Source organism: Hydra viridissima, unplaced genomic scaffold, assembly GCF_058129835.1.
Source record: "Hydra viridissima isolate aposymbiotic clone 2 unplaced genomic scaffold, HvirCarnegie_v1 scaffold_1, whole genome shotgun sequence".
Lineage (NCBI taxonomy): Eukaryota > Metazoa > Cnidaria > Hydrozoa > Anthoathecata > Hydridae > Hydra > Hydra viridissima.
Window position 1 is genome coordinate 36,999,550 of NW_028324300.1, and position 11,894 is coordinate 37,011,443.

Sequence of the window (11,894 nt, forward strand, 5' to 3'; positions counted from 1 at the left end):
AACTGTATATCACCATGTTCCTAGCAGAAACTGTATTTCAAATAATATGAAAGGTTTTTGTTAAAAGAAAATCGAATGTTTGTGATTTGAATTAATTTTATATTTACATGCATTTAAATAAAAAGGTATAACTTAAGTGTATGTATATAAATGCTTCTCTCTCTCTCTCTCTCTCTCTCTCTCTCTCTCTCTCTCTCTCTCTCTCTCTCTCTCTCTCTCTCTCTCTCTCTCTCTCTCTCTCTCTCTCTCTCTCTCTCTCTCTCTCTATATATATATATATATATATATATATATATATATATATATATATATATATATATGTATATATTAGGGCTTGCAAAGTTAACGCGTTAAAAACGCGTTAAAGCGCTAATAATTTAACGCAAGTTAAAAAAATTAACGCAGATGAAATTTTTTAACTCATAAATTTTCATAAAACCCTAACCCTAACCCTGACGATTAGATTAGATCATAAATTATTTTGGCGATGCTAATTTTGGTTAGCATCAAAAAATAATTTTTGAGCAATAAAGAAATTTTTATACCACTTTCTTATTTCTAATCAATGTTTACTCATTGATGATGCCATTTTGTTTTATTTGTCTCAATTATGTCTCTCTTACCTTATAATTTTTGTTTTCGAAATTGTTTTGATCGCGTTGTTGTTTTGTTAATAAATTTATTAAATTTCCAAAATTTTAATATCTTATCCTGATTAACTTTATTTGTTAATAATTTAAATTATGGGTTCAAACGGCAATCAATCTATCCTCAACGGAGCCTTTATTTTTAAAGACGAATCAAAAAAATTGGTTATCTGTAAATATTGTTCCAAAGAATTTGCATATCACCGAAGTCTTACAACGCTTCAGTATCATTTGAACAGTAAACACGTGTTCTTCGCAACTACTAGTAAAAATCAAAACAAGATCGTGAGTTCCTCAAAACAACTTACTATTGAGGACAGTATTAAATCACAAAATGGCGTAAATAAACAAATTTCTGCAGATAAATCTAAGGAAATTACGGAAGCCATTGTTTGCTGGGTTGCCAGTAGCTGTCGACCACTCAACATTGTTACAGATCCAGGTTTGACGAATGTCATTCGAACAGTAACGTCCGACTACAGTTACAATCTTCCCTGTCAAAACACAATTAAAATTAAAATGCAAACACTCTATGAAGATGAGAAGAAAAAAAAATAGACCTCGTAAACATGGCTACTAGTATAGCAATTACCTGTGATCATTGGTCTTCAATGGGTAATGTCAGTTACCGTGGTTTAACATGTCATTTAATAGATAACAACTGGATGTTGAACTCATTTGCCTTAGGTGTTCATCAAACATTGGACCGACACACCAGTGACAATGTTTCAACCCACATCAGAAATATTGCAGATGAATGGGGATTATTTGAAAAAATATTTTCTATTGGTACTGATAACGGTAGAAACATTGTAAAGGCTGTATCAAGTTTTCCCTTCAAACATCTTCCATGTTTCGCACATACTGTTCAGCTAATTATAAAATCTGCCATTGAAGAGACTGCATTTGACATAACACTAGCTAAATGTCACAGAATTGTTGGACATTTTAAACATAGTCCAGCAAATAATATGGAATTACATGAAAATCAGATTGACCTCGACCTGCCACAAGAAAATCTAATTCAGCATGTTGTTACAAGGTGGAATAGCATGTATGATATGCTGAGACGTATGTTGAAACATAAAAAAGCCATCACAGTAACACTTGATGAGCAAAACCATTACTTACAGACTTTGACGGAAAGAGAGTGGGAAAAAATGGAGAAAATTGCTGATGTTTTGCAACAATGCAAAGTGGCTTCAGAATTGTTAGGTGGTAATAAATACGTATCTAGTTCGGTGGTTTTACCAATTATATGCCACTTATCACGTGAAATGGTTATTCAAGATGATGATCCTCGTTACATCGCGCTATTTAAAGAAAAATTTGTAAATGAAATGGAGCGCAGATTTAATGATTTTTCGAATGATAGTTGGTTGCAAATCTCGTCAGCATTGGATTCAAGATTTAAAAATTTATCGTTTATAGCTTCAAATGAAAGATCAAATGTCTGGCAGAGATTGTCGAAGCTTCTTGAATCTGTTCCAGACCTCAGACCAGTATCAATAGAACAAGAACCAAAAGAGGTGAGCATTTTGTAGTAATAAATTTGATATTGTTTTTTTTATTTAATTATTCTAATGACATAATAATAGATTCAAAATTGCATTTATTAAAATAATCGTTTTAATAATAGATAAAACTCTATGAGTACTATAATATTAATTGAAATAGTTAGATAATATCTATATGCTTTATTTATGGTAATATTTGAATAATTATTTTGCAACAGCCATCAGCAAAAAATTTTAAAATGGCATTCAATCTACCAGATCTGGATGAAGTTGATTCCCCAAGTGAAGATGAAGTGAGTCGATATCGAAAAGAACCCTGCGCCAAAATGGATTCAGATCCTCTTCAGTGGTGGAAGCTACATCAAGGTTCATATCCTCATCTTGGAGCTCATACCACCAATGGAACTCCATCTTCTCCTTGGTGTGGTCAATCACATGTACAAAGCCATGACAGAAGTTTGGCCCAATGTTGTCAAGTGGCCCTCAGCTCTCCACATTCAACAAGAACCATACCATGGTGGGCAGTTTGCAGGGAATGCCTGTCACAAGCTTCTCAGCAATCTTGACCTCCTTCAAAGAATTGCAGAGACTGAGTCTGCTTTTCAAGTCTTTGGAATCATTGATGCCCTTCGAAAGTTTAAGTCTGTGGTGACAGCATGTTTTGATATGGTTCTGGAGGATGACTTTTCTGAAAAAATTGATCGCTTCAGAGACTCATATTTGGCAATCATGAACATCAGTGTGACTCCAAAAGTTCATGCTGTTTTCTTCCATGTGAAGCAATTCATTGAGATCAAAAGGGCTCCCTTGGGGATCTTTAGTGAGCAGGCAACAGAATCAATGCATCATAATTTCAGCTCACATTGGCAGAGATACAAAAGAGACCGCAATCATCCTGAGTATGCAAAGAGGCTTCTTTCATGTGTTGTGGACTACAACAGCAAGCATTTATGAAGAATCAAATATTGAGAAGAATTTATTTTATGTACCATTTGCTCTTTATGTGTTTAGAATCAAGAGGTTGTTTTAGTGTTTTGGCTTAGAATAACTAAAAGAATTATTTAAGAAAGTGTTTATTATTTCCATCTTGTTAATGAAAAACTATATCAGTTGTGTCAGAATAAACTATTATTCAAGTGAATTTTAGACAGTTATATTTTGGAGTAATAAATGCTTATTTTGAAGAGTTTTTGAATGCTGTAAAAATGCAAAATTTGAAAAGCTGTCATTTCGCCCTATTGTGCAAAGTACTAAAAACTAAAAATCGAAATTATTTTCTCTGACGAAATAGTTAGATTTCAAATTTTACATTTTTGGAGTCAGGAAACATTGTAGTTTCACCCTGTCAAAACAGTTTTCTCGGGTCAGCTCAAAATAGTTTTTTGTCATTTTTTACAACAGTGTTGTTTTACGCTTTATTATTTTTCTAGCAGTCATTAAATTTAATTCATTTTAACTTGGCATCGCATACACAAAAAAGAAAAGAGAATTTGTCTGTAAAAAATAATTTGACTGAGTCAATTAAAAAGAAATACTCAAAGGTATTGAAATCGACAAATGAAATATGGTTGGTTGGATATCCGCTGTCAGATATTAATACCAGTTCTCTGCCTACTACTAGAGATGTCTACAGATTTTTTAGGTTTATACTATTTAAAGATTTTTATAACTTAAATTTTTTATTTCCAAAAATAACTTTATTTTTCAATTTGAAAATAAACTTAAATTCATCTTCTGTTTTGCTTGTTAAGGTATCAATTAAAAATGATGAACAATTCGATTCAAGTGTTTTTTAAATGTACAAAAGAAATAGGTACTAAAAGCAACATTTCAAAATTAAAATTAGCTGCAAAATTAGCAATGAAAACCGTTAAAGTTTTTTGGGATAAAGCTGATATTCCTTGCAAGCAGTAAAAGTATATTATTGAAAGTATTATTAAGTTACATGATAAATGGAGAAGTCTTGCAAAGTCTAAACATAAATGTTTATCAAAAAAAGATTAACTTATTCAAGGCTTTAAAAAAATAATGGATAATTTTTTTGATATTAGTTCTCCGAATTGGAAAGAATATGTTAAAAAAACCAGATCAAATTTAAATGCAGAAGAATATATTCTCTGGTTTTCAACACTCAAAAGTGGAGTAAAAACCAGAGGACTAGGTGGAAAAGATAATTTGTTAAAATTGAGTGTCAAAAGAAAAAGAGAGAAGGAGGAAAAAGAAAAATTAAGAATCGATAAAGAAAAGAAAAGAAAATTAAATGATAAAGAAATTGATTTAAGCGTTTATAAAAGTGATAGTGACTCAACTGAAGAATCATTTTTTGCTGCGTCTAGAGGTTCTATGTACTCAGATTCTCAGAGCTCTTCTAAAATTGATTATGAAGTAAATAATTTTGAATCTTCTGCAGGTGTAATGGAAAATGTTGTATCAGATAATATCAATTTAATTTTGCCAAGAAACTTTGTTTGTCATCCAATGATAACAGCAATTGCTGATAGATCTAAACTATCAAACGCACAGTTTATGATGAATGTTTCAGCAATCCTGGTTCTAGGTTACTTTTTGATTTATATTTAAATCACTAATCAGTTTCATGAGTTTTTTATTAGTGTGATTAGTTGATAAGAAAAATTATATTCTGTATTTTTTAGGTGGGGTTAAAGCTAATGATGTAGATATTTCACTAAACACAATTAGAAGAGCACGTAAGCAAAATAGACAAATTATGGCAAGAAATATAATGGCAGAATTTAGAAATAAAGTTAGATTAGATTATTTAACTCTTCATTGGGATGGGAAACTTATGAAGCAAATATCTGGTAAAAAGTTTGACTATTTAACTGTTTTAGTGAGTGGTTTTCCAAACTGCGAGGAAGGTAAAATTTTATCTATTAAACCTATTCAGTCAGGCACAGGTCATTCTATATGTAAAGGAATCATAGAAGATTTAGAAAAATGGGATCTTAAAGATAATATTGTTGCCCAAGTTTTCGATACAACGGCTTGTAATAATGGAGTAAGAAACGGAGCGACAACTCTTCTTGAAGAATGCAAATCTATAAAAACGCTTCTCTGGCTTGCATGTCGTCATCATGTTTTAGAATTAATCCTAGGGTCGTTTTGGAAAGCTTTATTTCAAAAAGAGACATCATCTGATGATAATATAGAGTTTAATAATTTTCAAAAAGAGTGGCTTCACTCTAAAAAAATTCCTCTCAAACTTTCAAATAGATCCCTTGATCTTGAAAATTCATTCTTAAAACAAAAAGCAAATGAAACTCGCAATTTCTTAGAGAAAGTATTGCACTCTAAGCATCACCCAAGAGACGATTACATAGAGGCTGCAGAACTAGCAATTTTTCTATTAGGTGGAGAAGAGCCCAATAAATGGAAAACATGCGGTGCTCACCATCATGCAAGATGGATGGCGCATATGCTGTATGCACCAAAGATGTTAATATTTAAAAAAGATTTACCCGAATCTGATTTAAAAAACCTTAAAATCTTTTTGACTTTTAGCTCAGCCATTTACATTAAAGCTTGGTTAGAAGCGTCAAAAGCTTGCGATGCACCAATTAATGATATAGAATTATTTAATGATCTAGAAGCACTTAAAGGTATACCAAACTTCGGTGTACCTGCTGAAAAAGCCCAATATGTTTTAAGCAGACACTCTTGGTATCTAACCGAGCATGTGTCTGTATTAAGTTTATTTTCAAATAAACTTTCTCTAAATGATAAAGATAAAATTGCAAAAAAAAATGCTAGAATACGGAAAACCACTTGGTATCAATTGCGGTAAACCAACTCTTCCAGTGATAAGAAAAAATTCCGATATTTTATCTTATATTGGGAACAAGTCTTGGTTGATTTTTCATAATTTAAAAGATGATGGAAAATGGCTTAAAATTTCTTCTTCAGAATAGGACAACAATGCCTATTATTTGAAAATGAAGCTGTTTATCAAAACTCTAAAAGTGACTAATGACGCAGCCGAGAGAGGAATTAAGTTGTGTTCTGATTATCTCCAAATACTTACAAAGGTAAACCGTAAAATTAGTTGAGAAGAAATTATGAATAAAAATCTAAATAATCATACAAATCTACTTTTAGAATAAATTATAGATAAATAATATTTCTTATCTTTAGGACGAGGCTGTACGAAACGAAGTTTTTAACGTGGTTGAAAATCACAGAAAAGTTGTAGGCAATTAATTTTAATAAGAAGCAATTATTCGTCGATTTAGCTGAGTATAAATAATAACCACTTTTTCATTAGCTTTTCTGTTTTTAATTAGACCCCAAAAAAATTCCAAATAAAATAACTCTTCTGTAATCCAGGCAATATATGATTTAGAAAGGGGTTATAAAAGCGGTTATTACTTGTATTGTGGTAAACCCCTCCCCATATGGGGGAGGGGTATTGAAAGTGTCACCAAATATCACATGGAAAGGGTAGTTAGCTACAATGTGACGTGAAAAAAACTTTTTAATTACAATTCTTATTATAGCGGAATCAGTAAATTTTTAGCAAAAAATTACTTAGAGATATATCTTTTTTAACAATAGTAGCACTGCGCATAAAAGAGGGGGCGGGGGAGGAGTTGATAAACAAGTAACACAAAATTATACATGGGGGAAGTCCAAAAAGGTTCAAAAACGTGTTGCCTATTAAATGAACAGCCTCAAATAAAAAATATTTCCTATAGATATAAAAATTTTAATCTTTTTTCACTTTCCTACAAAATCCTTATTTTGACATATTTTAGACTAAAAATGAAAATAATTAAATCAAATTCGGCAACACTCAATGATATTTTTTTCCAATTTTTTTTTTATAGTTTGTATTCATATGTGAAAAGGATCACGTTTTTTTGCAGACATGTTAAATTTTCAAAATTTTTTGTTTTTGGCCTACCCTAATATAATATATATATATATATATATATATATATATATATATATATATATATATATATATATATATACATAAATTAATTGTTATATAATTATTAAAAAAGTAATAATTAAATTATTCATGTTGTTATCCGTAACAGAAAATGACATTTCTCATAAGAAAACAAGCATAATATTAAGTTATAGCATTTAGAAAAGTAAAAATTAAATAGTTGAAATATTACAAATAAAGAAAAGACTTTGAAAAATACACGAGTTATGTAAAATATATTTTTATATTTTTAATAATTTATTAATTTAATAGGAAAATATAGTTTTCTACGTTGATATTCTTATACCTTTATAAATGTCTAGTCAAATTAGAAAGAGTTCAATGATGTTTAAATAATACATATTAAATAGAACCAATATTTCATTAAGTAATACGCAAGATGTGTTAGTATATATAATATAAATTTTAAATGTTATTATTGTATAAAAATGTATATTTTTAATTATTTTCCAGCCTACAATGGAAAAGGAAGAGAAAAACCCACAATACTTCGATAATTTTATCCACTATTTGACAAAAAAATATATCCACCTGGACTTGGTAAAAATGAAAAACGTTCATTTCGAAGTGTGGCAAAATAATATTGTGTAGAAAGTATGATGATTAACAATATACAAGTTTTACATTTTTTTTAGCAACATTGTTTTTTAAGTTGTTAATTATTTGTAGATGGCAAGCTCAAGCAAAAAGTGACTGTTTGTGGAAATTCTGTTTATGCAGATGTAATTGTAGACCAAGAAGAAAGAATGAAAATATTTGCAGCGGAGCACGACAGTCCTTTAGGCGGACATAGTTGCCAAACAAAAACAAAAGCTAAAATTATGGAAAAATATTATTGGCCTAATATTAACATTATAAAATGGGTAAATTGCTTACTTTTCGAAAGGGAGTCAACTTTTAACATTTTTACTTCTTCTGTAGAATTCCTAATTTTCAATGTTTCAATTTTGTTTTTATAAAATATTTGAAATAAAATATTTGAAATAAGTTGACAATAACTTGAAATAATTTGAAATAAAATATTTGAAATAACTTTTTATAAAATATTTGAACTAACTTGACTGTTTTAAATCCCATTTTTTTTACAAATCTCTTAAAGTAGCTTGACTGTTTTAAATCCTTTAAAGTCCCTATGTCTACCAAGATATACACCCGAGACAACAGGATGACTGATTTCTCTATATTACATGTTTTTTTTATCACAGCTTTTAACAAAAGGTTTAATAGTAATTGTAACTAATATTTATCTCACAGGTAAAACAATGCAAGCGTTGTCAAAAATCTGGTCAGCTGCTTTCTGTATCAGAACCTTTACATTCAATAAAGGTAAAATAAAATAGTGTTAGTGTGAAACAAAATTTTTCGATTGCTTTTTTTCCATACTCTATAAATAAAAATTTTTGTAAAATAATTTATTTAATAAGAATTTTAGCTATAAAACTGACTAAACCAAATACAGCAGCAATAGTTGAGCAAACTTTTTTAGACTACACGAGTATGGGAAATTGTTGGGATAGATTTTGCTGGCCCTTTTGCGGAAACATCAATGGGAAATAAATATTTCATGAGCTGCACAGATTTATTTTCAAAGTGGCTTGTTGCTTATGCTTCTTCTATATCCCTAAAGAGATCAGCTTTTCCTTCTATATCAGAAGAAGCAGTTAATAGTAAAACATATAAGTCTTTTAAGGAATTGGTTAAACGTATTAGCTTTCAAAAACTTGACTGGGATATAAATGCTAGTGAAACTTTTTTAAAATTGAGTAAGATGGATGATGTTCACATTGTTCCGAAGTACGAAATTTACATTGATGATAGTCTCTCATTTACTATTCGTATATTTTTATGGCTTTTACCAGATAATCATTAAGTATACTTGCATTTAAAAAGATCAATGTTTAATACAACTATTTCTAACCTTATTTCAATTTTGTTATCATATATGATATGCCCTGGTATTAAAAATAAATCAGCTAGTTCTTATGGAAATCTTCTTCATGTTATACCTAAAAAGTTTGAATTGTTTAATAGTTATTCTCTACCTTTAAATCAAACAGAATATATCCGATCTCTTTCATGTGAAGTTATTATTACTAAGGATGAAATTTGTAAAGCATGCCAATGTCTTCAGTCTCAAGAAAAAATATCTTTTCAAAAAAATAGTGATAAATTACTTATTCCAGCTAAACTTAGAGCTCCAATTTCTAAAACTGCACCAGAACGTGTAAAATTAACCCTACAAAATAAATTGCTAAAAGAGAACATAAAAGAAATGCAAAAGGAATTAAGTAAATCCTCTCATCTTGTCAGTGATGACATACACAAAGAATTAGTTTCAATCATATCAAAAACGTATAGGACAGTCACTCCATTTATGAAGCTATTTGGGATGAGCATACTTAAAAACTTTAAAACAGGGAATTCGTTATCACCCAAAAAAAAAAAAAAAAAAAAAAAAATGTGTCGCTGGGCATCAAACCCGTGTCCGCATCAGTTGGCTGTGTCAGTCATGTTGTGTAGGACTGTGCTCTGGATGCTTTTCGAATTATCACACAACAATTATGAATTAAATACATCACATTTCTTAAATTTTTTTAAAAACTACAAAAAATTAACTAAAACTCAAAATAGTTGTTTTTGATTTTTTTTTTTTTTTTTTTTTTTTGTTCAATTTCTCCGAACGGCGTTTAAATTTTATCCCGCGCTCAAAGTGGGATAAATTTTTATTTTAAATTTTCTTTTATAAACTTCTTAAAAAGATTTAAACTGAAAATTTTTTTAAGCGAAAAAAATTGGTTTTTTTAAAAACTGTTATATACCAAGACCGCAAGCATCTTGTTTAATTGTTCCAGATAATGAATTGGTACAACCGAATGACATTTAAACTTCAAGCTACAATCTTTCACATCAGCTTATCTTTTATTAGATGAAAATGCTGTAATAAAATAGTGTGCTCGTAATCAGCTTACACCTAATTCATTTCTATGGACTTCTTGTCAAAGTCAATGTGGAGTTATAAATCGGAAAGGAATAGTCGACGGAAAAACTTGGTATTGTCTACAAAGTAAAAACAAATTTAGTAACACAACTGATAAGTTTTTCATTAGAGATCACCTTAACATGTATCAAATTATTTGATAATATACGGAACTGCTGTTGATTTTCAAAAAAAGACATTACACGCGAAGCAGAAGTAGATTTAAAATACACTGTAGTTGATTGCTCAAACTTTTGTTGAGAACTTTGTGAATAGTTGCTCGAGGAAGTTGGAGGTGTAGACGTTATAGGCTAACCCAAGTGTGGAAAACTTTTCTGAGCTTGGGGGCCGCATGACCCTTAAAAAAATTGTTTGGGGGCCGCACTAATAAATATGCAAATTTGGTGCATAGTCCTTTACTAATGTTATATTTTTTAAAGCATCTTGTATTACAATATTTCTTAACGCATGTATCACAATATTTGTTAATGTGTCATATATCACAAAAGTTATCAATGACTTTTCTGATTCTGTTTCTTTTGAACCAGAACTTGAATATTTGGCTCTATCTTCGTAGTTTTAAGCTTCAGTTGGTCTTCCAGATGCTTATCGGTCAACTGTGACCTTAAACAAGACTTGATAAATGCCATGTGTGAAAACGTAGATTCACAGCAGTATGTTGTACCAAAGCAGCTCAGAAGACGCCAAGTACTTTGACGTAGTTTTGGATACTCAACTGCAGTTTTCATGATTTTCCAATGGATCCTTCTTGTTGTCAAAGAGAGATTTTAAGATACTGTTCTCAGAAAGCTCAATCAATTCCATCTGTAAATATTCTGGAGCTGTTGAAATTTCATTAAGATGCCCGAATTTGTCGCCACATTTCATAGATTGACTTTTAACTTGCAATGAACTATTCAGCATGTTATGCTTAGCCATCAGATCGCAGAGGAATGCAGCATCTCTACAAAACTCTGGATTAGAAAGCTTACAGATCTGCTTTTGACTTGTAAAAAACTCCTCAATTTATTTTTGAAGTTCAAGCAATTTTTGCAGTACTAACCCTTGTGACAGCCAACGAACTTTGGAATTGTAAGGAAGATCCACAGAATATGTTTCTTCATCAGATTGCACAAGGTTTCGAAACTGTCGATGGCGTAAAGAATTTGCCTGTATATAATTTACAATCCCTATAACTTTTTATATGTGTCATCCAAAGAAGTAGCTTTTGCACAAAGACCTTGCTGATGGAGAATACAACTTTTTTCAGGAAAGCAATGAACCCTTCATTTTTTCCACGCATAGAAGGAGCTCGATCAGAACAAATGCTGACTAGATTTTTCAACTGAAGTTGAGCCTGACAAATTTTTCTTTGAAAGCAGCAAATATATCACAACCTCGTGTGTTTCCTTTTAGTGTTGCCAAAGCAAACAACTCTTCATAACTGTTGAAGTCTGCAGTTACAACCCGCACAAATAACAGAAGTTGGGCAGAATCAGTCATATTAGTGGACTCATCTAAAGCAATTGAATAATATGCGTCCTCCATTAGACATATTGAGATTAATTGCTCAGAACTATTTGTAGCAAGCTCATGTTGATGGTCCGTAATTGTTCGCCGAGAAAGCGGAAGGTGCTTATACTTATCCACTTTATATGGATCCATACATGACACTGCTTCAATGAGGCAAGCCTTCAAGGTTTCAATATCACTATATGGTTTTCCTCCTTTGCCAAGAATGAGAGCAATTTTATGTTGCTTCAGTTGCTCTATTTCCATGT

General features: G+C 30.7%; 4 protein-coding genes across 4 annotated transcripts; 3 read left to right on the forward strand and 1 right to left on the reverse strand.

The window, feature by feature from the left end:
- The first annotated feature begins 1,216 nt into the window (after window positions 1-1,216).
- Window positions 1,217-2,730, forward strand: LOC149894794 (E3 SUMO-protein ligase ZBED1-like). Its single transcript, XM_090079772.1, has 2 exons — window positions 1,217-2,176; window positions 2,383-2,730. Exons 1-2 carry the CDS (start codon window positions 1,217-1,219, stop codon window positions 2,728-2,730), a joined length of 1,308 nt encoding a protein of 435 aa, XP_089935898.1.
- Window positions 2,731-3,480: 750 nt separating this feature from the next.
- LOC149894795 (uncharacterized) lies at window positions 3,481-6,368 on the forward strand. Its single transcript, XM_090074581.1, has 2 exons — window positions 3,481-4,721; window positions 4,819-6,368. Exons 1-2 carry the CDS (start codon window positions 4,193-4,195, stop codon window positions 5,967-5,969), a joined length of 1,680 nt encoding a protein of 559 aa, XP_089930707.1. The 5' UTR covers window positions 3,481-4,192; the 3' UTR covers window positions 5,970-6,368.
- Window positions 6,369-8,385: 2,017 nt separating this feature from the next.
- Window positions 8,386-9,588, forward strand: LOC149894796 (uncharacterized). Its single transcript, XM_090096770.1, has 2 exons — window positions 8,386-8,462; window positions 8,623-9,588. Exon 2 carries the CDS (start codon window positions 8,683-8,685, stop codon window positions 9,004-9,006), a length of 324 nt encoding a protein of 107 aa, XP_089952896.1. The 5' UTR covers window positions 8,386-8,462; window positions 8,623-8,682; the 3' UTR covers window positions 9,007-9,588.
- A 1,257-nt stretch (window positions 9,589-10,845) lies between these two features.
- On the reverse strand, window positions 10,846-11,892 carry LOC149894797 (protein ZBED8-like). Its single transcript, XM_090079781.1, has 3 exons — window positions 11,476-11,892; window positions 11,177-11,283; window positions 10,846-11,119 (listed from the first exon to the last, which is right to left on the reverse strand). Exons 1-3 carry the CDS (start codon window positions 11,890-11,892, stop codon window positions 10,846-10,848), a joined length of 798 nt encoding a protein of 265 aa, XP_089935907.1.
- Between the last annotated feature and the right edge of the window lie 2 nt (window positions 11,893-11,894).

What these genes read in the sequence shown, in the direction of transcription:
- LOC149894795 (XM_090074581.1), top strand. Translation starts at nt 4,193, where the DNA reads ATGGATAATTTTTTTGATATTAGTTCTCCGAATTGGAAAGAATATGTT. An exon ending in TTCAGCAATCCTGGTTCTAG is followed by an intron (nt 4,722 to 4,818) that starts GTTACTTTTTGA and finishes TGTATTTTTTAG; the next exon opens with GTGGGGTTAAAGCTAATGAT.
- LOC149894796 (XM_090096770.1), top strand. Translation starts at nt 8,683, where the DNA reads ATGGGAAATAAATATTTCATGAGCTGCACAGATTTATTTTCAAAGTGG.
- LOC149894797 (XM_090079781.1), bottom strand. Translation starts at nt 11,892, where the DNA reads ATGGAAATAGAGCAACTGAAGCAACATAAAATTGCTCTCATTCTTGGC. An exon ending in CTGCTTTCAAAGAAAAATTT is followed by an intron (nt 11,284 to 11,475) that starts GTCAGGCTCAAC and finishes AATTATATACAG; the next exon opens with GCAAATTCTTTACGCCATCG. An exon ending in GTTCGTTGGCTGTCACAAGG is followed by an intron (nt 11,120 to 11,176) that starts GTTAGTACTGCA and finishes GTTTTTTACAAG; the next exon opens with TCAAAAGCAGATCTGTAAGC.
- LOC149894794 (XM_090079772.1), top strand. Translation starts at nt 1,217, where the DNA reads ATGGCTACTAGTATAGCAATTACCTGTGATCATTGGTCTTCAATGGGT. An exon ending in TAGAACAAGAACCAAAAGAG is followed by an intron (nt 2,177 to 2,382) that starts GTGAGCATTTTG and finishes ATTTTGCAACAG; the next exon opens with CCATCAGCAAAAAATTTTAA.